This window comes from Oryx dammah, unplaced genomic scaffold, assembly GCF_014754425.2.
Source record: "Oryx dammah isolate SB20612 unplaced genomic scaffold, SCBI_Odam_1.1 HiC_scaffold_25, whole genome shotgun sequence".
NCBI classification, from domain to species: domain Eukaryota; kingdom Metazoa; phylum Chordata; class Mammalia; order Artiodactyla; family Bovidae; genus Oryx; species Oryx dammah.
Genome location: NW_024070209.1, coordinates 49,676,367 through 49,691,745, shown reverse-complemented (window position 1 = coordinate 49,691,745; position 15,379 = coordinate 49,676,367). Strand labels below are relative to the sequence as shown.

The following is a 15,379-nucleotide window of genomic DNA, read 5'->3' as shown; positions in this document are numbered from 1 at the left end:
CATAAAGGAAGAAATACCAAAAGCATAAACATATTAAAAAATGTTCAACATCATTACTCTCCAGAGAAATGCTAATTAAAACACGAGATACCCTTCACATCTCTTATTAGAAATGGCAAAAATTTTAAAGATCAAAAATACCAAATATTGATGAAGATATACAAAACCAGACTCATTTTGTTGGGGAGAACGTGTCTTCTAGCAATTCCACTCCCAGTATCTCTCCAGAAAAAAGTCTATGTTCAGAAAAAGATTTGCACATAAAGGATCACAGCAGTGAAGTTGCTCAGTCGTGTCCGATTCTTTGAGACCCTGCAGACTGTAGCCTACTAGGCTCCTCCGTTCCCAGGATTTTTGAGGCAAGAATGCTAGAGTGGGTTGCCATTTCCTTCTCCAGGGGATCTTCCCGACCCAGGGATCGAACCCAGGTCTCCTGCATTGTAGGCAGACGCTTTACCATCTGAGCCACCAGGGACTCTTTATTAGAAATGGCAAAAATTTGAAAGATCAAAAATACCAAATGTTGATGAAGATGTACAAAGCCAGACTCATTTTGCTGGGGAGAACATGTCTTCTAGCAATTCCACTCCCAATATCTCTCCAAGAAAAAAAACGGTCTATGTTCAGAAAAAGACTTGCACATAAAGGATCACAGCAGCTTAATCTACCAGGGCCGAAAGCTAGAAACAACTCAAGGGCCAGCAACCAGAGAAAGGGTAAACACACTGTGGTATATCCATACAATGGAACAGAACTCAGCAATGAAAAGGAATAAGCTCTGACACAAGCATATAAGCTCTGACAGAAGAATATCACAGAAATCACGCAGAGTGAAAGAAACCAAACATAAAACACTATATCTTTTTTTCCCTAGATTCCATACATATATGTTCATATATTTGCTTCTCTTTCTTACTTCACTCTGTATTAACTACTGTAGGTTCATCCACCTCAGTTCAACTAACTCAAATTCATTCCTTTTTATGGATGGGTAACATTCCACTGTAGGGGCTTCCCAGGTGGTTCAATGGGAAAAGAATCTGCCTGCCAACGCAGGAGACACAGGAGATGCAGGAGACACAGGTTTGATTCCTGGGTTGGGAAGATCTCCTGGAGAAGGAAAGGGCAACCCACCTTATATTCTTGCCTGGAGAATCCCACGGACAAAGGAGTCTGCCGGGCTATAGTCCATGGGGTCACAAAGTCTCAGACACGACTGAGCAACCGAGCATGCAGCACACAGGACAGCAGCAATACTCCACTATATGAATGTACATATATGTATGTACAACTTCTTTATCCACTCATCTGCCAGTGGACATCTAGGTTGCTTCCGTGTCCTAGCTACTGTAAATAGTGTTGCAATGAACACTGGGGTACACGTGTCTTGATGAACTTATTTGCAGGGCAGGAATAGAGACACAGCTGGGGAAGGAGCGGGTGGGATGAACTGAGAAAGTAGCACTGAAAAACATACATTCAGTCAGTTCAGTTCAGTTCAGTCACTCAGTCATGTCAGACTCTTTGCAATCCCATGAATCGCAGCACGCCAGGCCTCCCTGTCCATCACCAACTCCCGGAGTTCACTCAGACTCATGTCCATCAAGTCTGTGATGCCATCCAGCCATCTCATCCTCTGTCGTCCCCTTCTCCTGCCCCCAATCCCTCCAAGCATCAGAGTCTTTTCCAATGAGTCAACTCTTTGCATGAGGTGGCCAAAGTACTGGAGTTTCAGCTTTAGCATCATTCCTTCCAAAGAAATCCCAGGGCTGATCTCCTTAACAATGGACTGGTTGGATCTTCTTGCAGTCCAAGGGACTCTCAAGAGTCTTCTCCAACACCACAGTTCAAAAGCTACCATATGTAAAATAGATAGCTAGTGGGAAGTTGCTGCATAACACAGGGAGCTCAGCCTGGCACTCTGACAACCTAGAGTGGTGAGATGGGGAGGGAGGCCCAAGATGAAGAGGATATATGTATACTTAGAGCTGATTCATGTTGTACAGCAGAAACCAACACAACATTGTAAAGCAATTATTCTCCACTTAAAAATAAAAATTAAAAAAAAGACTACATACTATAGCAATCCTTTCATATACATTTCTAAAACAGATAAAAGCTAATTTAAGATGAATAAAAATACAGATTATCTATTGGGGGAATAGGATGGAACTTTCTCATATGAAGGAAATGTTGTATATCCTCATTAGGGTGTGGTTACATACCTTTGTCCATTTGTTAAATATGCACAGCTAAGATTTATGCATTTCAGCAAATATAAATTTTACCCTGACAAAACACCTATCACAATAAAAACATTGGCAGGAATGGGTTGGAGGTAGACATCCTACAGTAATAGCAAAATGTTACTCATTGTCATAGCTGGGTGACGGGTGCACAGGAGTTCATTATATTACCATAATCATTTTGTAAATGTTTGAAAGTTTCTGTAATAAAAAATTTTTTTAATGCACTGGGGTTATGAGTTAAACTTTTACCTTTTGCTTGTAAATATGAAATCAAAAAAACCAGAACCAAATATCCTGCTCAGGTATGTTTGAATTGCTCAGAGCAGTAGTTGTAGGAGGGGAGAGAAGTGAGAGGTGAGGAGTTGGGTGAATTCTCAAGATGCTGCAGGGGTTGGAGAGGGGAAGCAAAGACGAAGGGAAGTAGAAAGGAAAGATGGCAGGTGGGAGAGAGAAGGGGTCAAGAGGGCACTGAACTTCCTGGTTTAGGACCAGAGGTGTGAGAAGAGAGGGATCATCTTGAGATGGGTGTTTGGGGGACAGAACAGGAGGCTGAGCCTGGAATCTGGGACCCTCAAAAGGATGTTGAGGTCACTGGCCTCTCATCTGGATTGTGTACTTGTCACAAAGCCTTAGACAAAAGGAGGACTTGTCTGCCCTGGAAGGATCTTGGAGGTGCCAACCAGGGAGACTGGAAGTGACTTCCTCCCTGGCCATCATGTCAGCTGCGCTGCCCTGAGCATAAGCATGAGGCAAGTTCAAGAGTTTACAGAGTAGCCTGCCTGCCGCGCCCGCACGCTTCGAGGCATGGGGCAGAGCCTCCGGCCGGCCCGTGCCACCTGAGGATCCCGGAAGCCGCCCCCGCCATGGAAGAGGACCAGGAGCTGGAGAGGAAAGCAATAGGAGAGCTGCTGAAAGAGGCAAAACGTGGGAAAACAAGAGCAGAAACAATGGGACCAATGGGCTGGATGAAGTGTCCTCTTGCCGGGACAAGAGGACACTTCTATTTAACACAATTAAGAACACCCTGCCCTCCCACAAAGAGCAAGACCACGAACAAAAAGAGGACAGCAAGGAACCGGCGAAAAGCCAGAGCCAGAAGGAGGAAGGGCGCCAGAAGCACCAGTCTCACCCGTACAAGCACAGCGTCCACGCCCGGCGCTCGCCGCCCGGGAAGCGGGGAAAGCGGGGCGGCCACGAGAAGTCGCAGACATGGTCCAGCAAGCGGTGAGGTAGGGACCCGGGGCCCAGCGAGACCCTCCCGGGGCCCGGGCCTGGGGTGGTGCGGAGACACCAGGATGGGTTTACAGCAGGGCCTCCGTCCTGACGGCGGACAGTCACCCGAGGCTCCACGAAGGAAGGAGCACAGCAACTCCCGGCAGGTTTAAGCGGCTTCGGCAGTGTAATATACATTCGTCTGGGTTTTCTTCTATCTTGTTTGGAAGTTGGTTTCAAAATAAATCTAGAACTTACAAGTTTTTGGAGATTATTAAAACCAGTTCCAGTTTTTGTTTTTGTTTATTGATATGCTGCACTTGTGGTCTTTTCTCGGAATTTCTCAAAACAGAAACATACTTGTCTATCCTTTACTTTTTAGGGGTGACGACTTTAGAAACCTGGCCAGTCACCATATTTGTGAAAAGCTGTAGCCCTTATTTACCCGGAAATTCTTGAGAGCTCTGTACCCGTTGACCTTTAAATGAACAACGTAGGAAAATCTCAAAATCCTTTTGAATTTAGCACCGCCCCCCCTCAATCAATAACCAGAGGTTAAAAAACTGTCTCTCTTCTTTCCTTGTGCATTTTCAAACTCATTCCTGAGATAGAACACTTTTTCTGTATTTCATTTGGGGGGGAACATGTACCTTTTAAGTGGTGCTTTTAAAAGAACCTTCAAAAGTTAAAATTACTATTATTCTCGTGCTATGTCTTATTTAGCTAAAGACATACGATGCCATTCTTAGGTGTTGTACAGTTGTTTCAGAAATCTGGATTTTAAATAAAAGTGTTTACAATGCCTTTAAAAAAAAGTTTACATAATAAAAAAGTAAGAAAAATAATTAAAAAAAAATAACCCCCCACAAAAGTGTTATGAAGTGACATAAAGCCCTGGTGGAGTCCACCTTCACATATGCATAATGTATATTCCACCCAGGTACCCTGTGGGATGGGGATCATGAGCCCCACTTTCAAGATGAGGAAACAACTGAACAGGAACCAAAGTCTTCTTGACCCAAAGCCCATCAAGACACCATCCTTGGCCCAGGCAGAATACTTGGGCTGAATCCATCCCCCAACACCTGCTCTTTGCACCCACAGCAGCCTGTGCAAAGTCATGGGAGCTCCCAGAATACCTGTTTCCCCAGTCTTCCAAACCTCCTCCAGCCCCTCTCAGGATCACTCCCCCAGGCACCTTCCCAAAACGAGTTCTTTCCTACTCCCTGCCTTTGCCTGAGTATGTGTCCTCCTTTTTGCATGGCTGCTACCTTCCCAGCCCTTAAGTACCTACTCATCACTCCTCCCTGGAAAGGCCTCCCCAGACAGCCTTCTTGAGGGTCTTCTACTACTATTTTCAGAAGTTCTTGTTTCCTTCAGGGCAGCTACACAATGTAAGAATATTTTCTTGCTTCTCCACTGGAATTGTTAACAAGCTCCGTTTCAAACAAGAGAATGGCTAATTGCTTTCTCAAAGTGAAATGTCTGAAACCTCAAGCAAAGAAATGTAGGCTCTGGGTGGGGAAGGAAACAGCCCTCTGCAGAACCACAGAAAAACAAAGCATTACTGAAGACTCCACTTCCCTGTTAGGCAAAAACTGAAACTTGGATGAGCTCCTACCTATAATCCTAGTGATAATGACGGTGGCACTGGAACAATTAGGTTGCCTTATCACATGCCAAGGACTTCATATATTTATCTCCAATCCTCAAAACTATCCTGTAAGATGAAGACTATTATATACGTAGATATGAGAAAACTGTAATTCAGAGAAACTCAGTCACTCTGGATCTATGATAAATGCCAAACTGAAATGTTTATCCTCATTCTCTCAAAAGTTTTCATTAGAATGTCCTCTACAGAGCCCAATGAAAGACACATACATGCACACAGGCATACACGTGCACACACAGCCCCCTCCAATTCTCCCCCTTTCCCCATCCCCACAGTGGAACAGTAAAAAGTCTCTAAAACCATATTCAAATCAAGTGGTAGATTTATTGGCTGCTTCTCTTATTTAGTGAGGTGAAAACACCTCAGTGTAGGACACTCTAAACCTTGTTTTGGCTTCCTGTTGTGCTCGAAAAGACCAGCAACAGGTGGGCGGGCAGACGGTCAGTGGACATCAGAAGCAAACAGCCACCGCTCCCATTGCTACAATGATTCATCATAGGCTGAAGGAATCTTCTGTCTGTTTTTCTTTCAGAGCATCTTCCTCTTTTCAAACTCCTTCAGGAACAGAAGAACAGGAGAAGAGAGAGGGGATAAAAAAGATTAAAGCCTCAAATTACATTCATGGTCAAAGTGATTCTGAAACCTCTTGTCTTTAGGATCCCTTGAGCAACCAAAAATTATAGAGGTAAAATGCACCAGGATGAGGGGCTTGAACGCAAAATGACAGTTTTCAAATGAGTCCGTGTCAGTCTGATTTCACTAAGTTAGATTCAGAACTTAAGACTATGTCTCCTAAATCCAGAGGCTGAGAGGTTTTAAATTATGCTTATTTTCTACTGCAGTATTATAGTTAGGAGCTGACAAACTTGATTGTGCTTATCCAAACATGTAATGCTATGTGTGAGCCACAACAGCCCTTTTAATAAGGCAATGGAAACAACTTTGTCTAGTTTCTCAGAGAATAAAACTAAAGACAGATTTAGTGCAGATTTAAACAAAACATCAAGAACCTCAGAAATATAGGAAAAGGCAACAATACTGAAAATCAGTTTCTCTAGATTGTAATAATTTCTCTACATTGTGAGAACTAGAATACAACAGGATGTGTAGGTGCCTGCTGCCACCTGCTGGAATAAAATGGTAATACATATCTTCAATAATTAAAGCATTTGCGTTTTCCCTTCCTCCCTGTTCTCTCAAATAAAGATTCTTCCTCACAATACTCACTACCTACCTAGATTTCTTTTAAACACTACGGCACACAGTGCCATAAGACAGGATCATGCAAAGATTCAATAAACTAGGAGTTTATTTTATTATCATTAGGACAGTGCCAAAGAAGACTATGCCAAAACATGTTCCCTCCTGGGAAGACAATATGGGCCTGTTTTCAGCATGTGTACAACACTTTGGCTTTTGTTTGTTTTTTTTTTTTTATTTTGGTAAAGTCTATAATCATCATAAAAGTAAAGAGAGAGAGCCTTAAATGATCAGTCAAAGAGATAGGCTGCCAAAAATCACTGCAGAGATTATGGAAGACACCAACTAAAAATCCCCAACCTCGTCTTTAGTCTCTCATCCATCCTGACTCCCAGTTTTCATTTCTTCTTAGTCAGTTTTCAGCCTCTCCCCCTGGAAAAATACCTATGGAGTCAGCACAACTATACCCCAAAGGCTCTCCATGGAAAAATACAAAACACAAGGCAATTTTCTGCACCACTCCTAAAATGGAATTCACAGCACTTACGGACTCTGAAACCCTTTCTTGTATATCTTATCTCACTACTCACAAAACAGCAAAGGGAAACGTTTAATGAATCAAGGTCTTGAATCAGAACCTTATTCCTGGTCATGCCCAATCAGGATATTAGGGTCTTGGTGGGGTTGCTAGAGACCGTTAAGCTGCAGACCAGCATGAAAGAAACAGAAGAGACTCAGAAGACAAGACCATGGCTCCCAGGCCACCCTTGTGGCCTCCCACTTTAAGGCCCATAACCTCCAAGCACTCAGGCCACTGCTCCAGCTCACCTTGTAGATGGTGGTTCCCAGCTGTGCCGGGGACATGCTGACCACAACCCCAGCACTCTGCAGGGCTGCGATCTTCTCTTTAGCTCCACCTTTTCCTCCAGCAATGATTGCCCCTGCGTGACCCATTCTTCTGCCGGGAGGAGCAGTTAAACCAGCAATGAAGGACACCACAGGCTTGGCCTTGGGACCCTGGAAAGTGGGATTTTAAACGTACTGATGAAGAAGTTGATCAAAACTGGACCTCCAATTCATGACTGCCAGAAAATGACAAATGGTTGGGGCCAGTCACTCATCATCACTAAGAAAACCAACAGAAATATTGAGCTGTGACTGAAACTATTTCATTCTCCTTTAAGATGACTCAGCTTTTCCTCCAAACTCATAAAAACAATCCTGAAGCAAAACTGTTAACTATTTAGATATTAAACTTCAACTTCACTGGCACAAGCTCATTTCCACATACACATGTGACTCTTCCATTTGAAAAAAAAATTGAAAATACCTAAGTTATATGATTTGTGAGGATAACAAATTAAGACACAGATCAGGTTGTTTTGTCTTAATTCATTACTAGTTTACCTTTAATAAATTTGTCTAAAGGAAAAAGATAGCGGATTGGAAAGGACTGAGGAGTGGGAGTCTCCAGTCTCAATCTCCACTTGACCAAAGTGACGGGACCTTGGACAAGGCCCATCACCTCTAGACCTCTGCTGCCTCACCTATGAAACGAAATAGCTAAATTAGATTGGGAGCTGAGGGTCCTTTCTCCTGACATTATAGGGTGGGTAAGAAGGCAGATCAGGACTGGTCTCATTCAATAAAAATCCATTCTAATGCCCAACTGCTACATGCATAAACAGCACAGCATAACAGTAGAGTCTGAGGTTTAAAATAAAAACCCAACACACAGGAAATGTAAGAATTCCTGCGGGAGGAAAAAAAGAATTCCTGTGCTCTAGACTTATAATGTTGTTGAAGAAATAATATAAAATACATATATATCTCAATCAGTTAATAGATGTCAATCAGTTAATAGATGTCATGGAGCAACATATGAACATACAGTTATGTTTCACAGTGAGTGAAGTAACTCAGAGGCAGTAAGACATCCAGGTAAAACAGAGCGGCCCACAGAAAGCAGAACCCGAGCACAAGTGCAATCTGGGTGCCTTCAGGCACTATTATCTTCTGCCAGACCAGCAGATCTCAAATCACTTGGTCTTGAGACCCCTCACACTTACAAAAATGACTGTGGATCCCAAAGAACTTTTTTTAATGTAGATTATATCTGATATTTACAGTATTAGAAATTAAAGCTGAGAAATTTTATAAGTATTTATTAATTCCCTTAAAATAATAATTTTTTAAAACTGTTTTTTAAAAACATTTTAGTGAGAGTGGCATTATTTTACATTTTTGTCAATCTTAAGTGTCTAATAAGAGGGAAATGAATTCTGATATCTGCTTTTACGTTAGATGTTATTTTGGCTGAAGTACAAGAGAAAATCTGGCCTCACACACATATGTACTTGAAAAAGGGGAGAAATATTTTAATATCTGTCAGATAACTGAGGATATTCTTTGACACTGAAACAAACCTCTTCAAGTGGTAATTTCTTAATGGTTACATGCAATGGAAACCCACTCCAGTATTCTTGCCTGGGAAATCCCATGGACAGAGACGCCTGGTGGGCTATATAGTCCATGAGGTCACAAAGAGTCAGACATGACTGAATGACTAAAGATGATGATGATGAGGCAATGCTGGAATCTGGAACCGCAGTCCTTTGTTATTTTAAAATCCATTCATCTTTTTGGATCTTTTACCTATAATGATTGTGTAACATTCATTGGTCAGAAGGAAAATATAGGTTCACTAAGTTATGGAGATCTTCTAAATGCTGACACATTTCATCATTTAATATCAACAAATCATTCTTCATTATTACCTCCAGCCTCATTAGAGAAGTCTTTAGTAGGGGGAAGTTGTCAAGTTCATGGTGGCAGAAACAAGTATTTTAAGAATATTCATTTGAAAGTTCAAGCTTAATCACTGTCAACAAATGCAATGAGTTGTTTTCCTTGACAACACACACAAACACAGCAGGACTGCTTTGTTCACTGTTGAGAAAAGATTCACCAAAGAAATACCCAATAACCAGTGTGCCTGGGAGTCATTCTTTCCAGTAAAACTGGTGGTCCTCAAAAAAAGCAGCTAATTTAGCTCACAATTCAACTAGGACAGTGCTTTACTTTCCATTTCACCACAAAACTACTGACTTGAGGGTCAAGACTTTATAAAATAATAATCTTTACTACTTCATTAAGGACATTCTTAAATAAAACTGACTTTTTTTAAGTGCATGGCAGTGCACGTTCACTGGCACAGTTTGCTTCCACTAGCTTGACTCTCGTGAAGGCGCCAGCATGCCAGATTCTACAGGTTCTACATGGTCTGACGCTGCTGACTCCAGCCTCTGACGCCAGCTTACTCCAGTAATGCCAGACTGTTCTGCCTCTGGGGCCTCTGCTGAGAAAGTTCTCCATCCTCCTTGGATACTTGGCAAATCCTGATACCTTTTAAGATGTGGCTCGAGCCTCTTCTTCCCCGCTAACCCTTCTGATTCTTCCTCCCACTCTCTCCATAAATGCCCTTCAGTTGCTCATCTTTGTTCAGCGCCTCTGCTGTGCCTTTGACACTTTCTATCATGACCCGCAGCACACTGGTTGTGACCTATTCCCCCCAGAGTCCCCTCCTAGACGATGACCCTTTGAATGCCAAGACTATGTTTTCATTTACTTCTGTATGCCCAGCATCTACTATAGGAGAGAATTAAAAAGAGAAAGCTAAATCATTTATTCACTGGGTGCTTTGCAAAGAATATGAGCATCTGATACTTGAGTGGCACCACTTTCCACTGGATCCCTCTGTCCCATATTCAAATAGTGAGAATGTTATATTAGAAGGAAACATGATTAGCGTGAACCTAGAATGTCTGACAAATGTATATCTGTCCTATTGTCAAAGAAGAGTCACTTGAAATTTTTTTTTTAAGGCCTGAAAAATACAATAGAAAAGACTATGAGGAAATGTAGTGTGAGAACAGGACACAGAAATGTGAAGTGTGAAAGACTAAAAACAAAAAGATGAGTCAGGATGGCACGAGCGGAATCTGAAAGATGGCCAGGACTGTGTGTCGTGTCCCTGAGCCCTGCGACCTGCCTCCTGACCCCTGCTGGTGTAATGGAGAAGTCAGGCCCACCTGGAGGGAACCTCAGCTCTGAAGTACTTACCACTGGCAAATTACCAGTTTCCTTACTCAAAAAAAGACAAAAGCATCTACTCAAAGTATCAAGATAAAGGTTAAAAACATTACTCCTGCAGATAACTACTGTCATTATAATGATGATAACACAGTCCTCACAGGACACAAGACTACCGAGCGTTCACTCTGTGTCAGGTACCATGCTAAGCGTTTAGGGTGTCACCTGCCCCGTTCAACCTAGAAGCTTGTACACAGTAGGTCCTCAGTAAAATTTAGCTCCATGAGACCAATCAGTAATAGGAAAACATGGCAAATGAAACAAAATGTAAAGTTTAGCTTTTCCCATCAAGGGATTTGTGTATTCTAAACACATTTTAAAATTCATTTGAACATAGTGTACAGTTGGCCCTCCATTATCCACGAGGTCTGAACACTGGAGAATTCAACCAACCACACAAAGAAAACGTCTGGTGGGGCAGGGGAGGAATCCCAGAAAGTTTCAAAAAGCGAAATTTAAATCTGCCAAACTAACAACTATGTACACAGCATTTACATTTTATTAGGTATTGTAGGTAATCCAGAGATGATTTACAGTATACAGGAGAGTATATGTAGGTTATATGCAAATTCTATACTGTTTACTCCAGTCTCCTACCAATTTACCTACTCTTTCATTATTTACCACTTATTGCCTCCTAATACACCAGAGGACTGAGCTGGGCAGCAAGGCTATAGCAGTTGTTTGCTGTCCACAAGAGCACGAGTCAGGTGTTCAGCATGCCTTGCAGAAGGAACAAGCGAAGGCAAGCAAGGATGAAAACAAGCAGCACATGGATCTGAAAAGGAGTGTCAGGGTAGCGTGTAGGGAGCTGGAAAGCCACGCTAAGTCTGCCCTTTATCCCACATGGATGGCAAACAGCAGGTTGGCCAGGCGGGAGGGAAAGGAGCAGAGATATCAGGAAAAAAAATTACTGAGATGGTCCAGGTGAGATAAGATAAGAGGCTGAACTGGAGCAGAGGGTCTAATTACAGATGATGATACTTTAAATCTCCACAAACTACTAAGATCTCAGAGACAGATCTCAGTAACTGAGGGGAAGCAAGAGCTGCGAGAGAAATAAAAGACGACTTTTATTTCTGCATGAAGTACAACGTTGTTTATACACCATGAACAGTTACACTTAGGGGATAAGCACAAAGGGTAAATCTGGGAAAGGATAAAGACGAGAAGGGCCAGCAGGATGAATGGAGGCCACAGCTGACTTCAGCCAAAGCAGTGCCAGCGTGGAGAGCAGACGCCACAGCAGCCCACCAAAAGTGCTTACCACATGCCCGGGGCAGCTCTGTGCCATGTATCTCCACAGCCCTACGACAGCACCGAGGGCAGCTCTACTGTATCCCTATTTAGCCAGTGAGGAAACTGAGGCACAGTGAAGTTAAGGAACGTGCCCAAGGTCACAGAGCGTCTAAGTGGCAGACAAAACCTAATTGCTGAGGATTAGAGAGTGAATAGAAAAGAAAGAAAGAGATCCGGAGAGTAAAGTAAAAGCATCAGTTGCTCTGTCATGCCCGGCTCTTTGCAACCCCATGGACTGTAGACCACTAGGCCTCTCCATCCATGCAATTCTCCAGGCGAGAATACTGGTGTGGGTAGCCATTCCTTTCTCCGGGGGATCTTTCCGACCCAGGGATTGAACCCGGGTCTCCTGCACTACAGGCAGATTCTTTTCCTTCTGAACCACCAGGAAAGTTCACCAGAATAAGAGGAACTCTTAAAATTACCACTGAAGAAAAACACGTAGATTAAAAAGAGCCTTTGAAAATTCCTTCAATTACATATACATATGGAGAAGGAAATGGCAACCTGCTCCAGTATTCTTGCCTGGAAAACTCCATGGACAAAGGAGCCTGGTTGGGGGGCTACAATCCATGGGGTTGCAAAGAGTCAGACACGACTGAGCGACTAAACAGCAATACCTAAATATGCATCGTTTTGCACAGGCTATTCTGCAGGTGATATCATCTTTTCCTTTAACTGTCCAGTATTCATTTTCTGTGGCATTTAATTTTGACACACTTACTCTCAATCTCTTTCATAAGCATAGACACAAGTTCTCTCTGCCCTCTTGCCCGGCCCCCTGAAGATTCACCTTCGCTCTTCACTCATTCGTCAGGGTCAGGGACACCCTGGAAACCATCTGCATTCAGGCTTTGGCCACAGTAATGCAGAGCACACACGCTCAATGATGGGGGGGAGGGGACTGTCCGGCACCAAGCTGCTTCTGTCTTTACTATGCCCCCTGATCTCTTCCTACCACCCTCCTTTACCCCAGAAACAGAGTTTAATTCCCTTGAGTTAAATGAAATAATGATACAACACTCACTATTCTTTTTTGTTTATCAAAGGGAGAGGCAACATGGAAAGCCTTCATAGGACAGTCAATAAAGCTTCTCCATTTGACCTTTGAAGCAAAGTGCTACTCTATGAGGAAAGACTGAAGCTAGAGGGAGACAAGATCCTGGAAAAGGGTACAAAGGACAGGATCACTAGACAGCCAGCCTTGACGAAGAGAAAGAACACACATCCCCTGAGGTCGGGAGAAAGGACATCAATGACAGGTGAAAATGGACATGCGCAGGTCAAGTGAGAGCTTTCAGGCTGATGGCCTGAAAGTTCTGTTTAGCAGACGACCTACCAGGAAATAAAAGGAGATGCCTGGAGGGAGGATTCATCAGAGAAGGGCATCAAGGGAAATGGGGAGGAGAATCAACCCAGAAAGAGTCCCACATTCCCTGAGTGGTCAGTGTTCCAGGCTCAGCTCAATAAGATTTAATTTTACCTTTCATGTTTGCTTAAAAAATTCATCCTTAAACAAAAACAACTTCTAAAGCAAACCTGTGATATTATTCAAGAGCAAAGAGCTGTATCTTTCCACAGCCAAACTTACAGAATTATGTTGCTTCAAAAATTCTGCAGCATTTTCTTCGGCATTACCACCAATTTCACCTATCAATATGATGCCTTCTGTGGCTGGATCATTCAGAAAGATTTCAAGGCAGTCTGTAAAGTCTGTTCCATTGAAAGGATCGCCTCCAATGCCTGGAAAAGTCAAGAATATCAACACCCTCCGAAAATTAAGTCAGGAAATATTGTTTCAACGGGTTTCTTATTTTGCCTATGCCCTTCTTACAAATATTTTTAAATGTGTCATCACTCTTGCATGTAACATTTAAAAAATCATAAAATGCTAGACTTATTTCTGCTTATAATATTACATGAATGTTAAATGGTGGTTGGGTCTTGTTAGTCACAAAAAGAGCCATCTTTTTCTTTGGCTCCTTATCAAGACCCTTCCCTCCCCCCCCAAATTACTCCTACATAGCTCTTTAATAATGAGCACTCTATATAGTTTCCCTAATTAGAAGAACATTACTTTTGAATACACATTAGCTTTTTCAGGAATACAGTCACTCTTTAGTAAGTTATAACTTTTAACCACTGACTTCTGGTGAGTAGCTCAGTATCAGTACTTTGTATATAATAGGCAATTAATTCTGAAATTAAAAATAATTATACTACTTAATATTATAATCAAAAAGTTCCCTTTATCATCTCCTAGCACAAAAGGTTAATGAAGTATAATAGTATCTTGATTAGCTCATCTGGGGGTGTGTGTGTGTGTGTGCGTGTGTGCGTGTGTGCACATGCGTGTGCGTGTGTGTGCATGCGTGCGCATGCACATCTGTATGCTATTACCTTCACTGTGGCAGTTGTGATTTGTTATTGCTCACATGAACCACAAACCTTACTACCATACTGGAGACTTAATGCCATATTAGAAATACTGGATATTTGTATTTCTTCTACAGCAAAAAAAGAAAAAAAAATTTCTTTGCACTAACTAACTGTCTGATGAGGGCCACTGCAGAGGAACCACTCACAAGGTAAGACACATGTCCCTGCAGTGGGTGGGGTCAGTGTCCTGACCCCTCTTCCCTCTAGCCTGGAGTGGGAGGTGACAGAGAGCACACACAGCGGCTCTGCCACAAGCACACGGCTTTCAGCACAAGTACTCAGATCGGATTCAAGTCGAGATTCCCTCCACTGGGGGCCACTTTCTACATTTTTAAGTTATAAACTTACTGAAGGCAGGACTGGCTTCCTACCCTTGAAGGCATGGCTCAGGAATGAAGCTGAGGAAGGGGAGCAGCATTGACTGAGTTTAAACCAGGTGTCAGGTCTGTGCCTTAGCACACATCAGACCTGCCATTTCCTAACGACTGAGTTTAAACCAGGTGTCAGGTCTGTGCCTTAGCACACATCAGACCTGCCATTTCCTAACCGTTATACTCTCTGTGAGAGGGGAATTACCACTCTCAATTTACAGATTAAAAACAGAGGCTAGAGAAGATGGAACTGGCCATTCTATTACAAAACCTTTTATGTTCTATCACGTTAAGTTACCTTGTCTTAAAGATTGTGCTTTTGCACATAGAAAAGCTTGTTTAATGTTCAATATTGATTTTATCAATGTGACAATAAAAATACTCCAAGGTTATATTTCATAATTTTTTTAATCATCAAAAGCTGCCTTTGAAAAGCTTTTAAAAGATGGTCTAAAAACATGAAGGAATTGTTATAAAAATGAGAAATTTGCCTGGCTTTTGGCAAAAAATATCAAAATTATTTTAAAATGTAAAAACTCTTTTGTAAATGGGAGGCAGTATGATGGGGCAAAGAGAGAGGGTCCAGGGAGCTCAACCCTCCTCCATCCACCAATGAAGTTACCACAGGACTCTGTGCCAGCTCAGCGGTGCCTCACAGGGTTGCCCTTGAAGAGTGAGACAATGATTGGCAAAGAATTCGGTAACTGTGAAGCACTGAATGACAGCTGGCATTGATAACACAGTGCCAATACAGCGACCAAAGTCCTATCTTGAAGGACCAC

General features: G+C 42.5%; 1 protein-coding gene and 1 pseudogene across 1 annotated transcript in view; one reads left to right on the top strand and one right to left on the bottom strand.

The window, feature by feature from the left end:
- The first annotated feature begins 3,028 nt into the window (after positions 1-3,028).
- Positions 3,029-4,265, top strand: LOC120851523 (annotated as a pseudogene).
- A 1,175-nt stretch (positions 4,266-5,440) lies between these two features.
- Positions 5,441-15,379, bottom strand: part of SUCLG1 (succinate-CoA ligase GDP/ADP-forming subunit alpha) — a 35,657-nt gene continuing 25,718 nt past the window's right edge. Inside the window, exons 7-9 of the mRNA XM_040224337.1 lie at positions 13,379-13,530; positions 7,165-7,353; positions 5,441-5,691 (exon numbers count right to left, since the gene is read on the bottom strand). Coding sequence (XP_040080271.1) covers positions 5,665-5,691; positions 7,165-7,353; positions 13,379-13,530 — 368 coding nt within the window. The 3' untranslated portion in view covers positions 5,441-5,664. The remainder of the gene's footprint in view (positions 5,692-7,164; positions 7,354-13,378; positions 13,531-15,379) is intronic.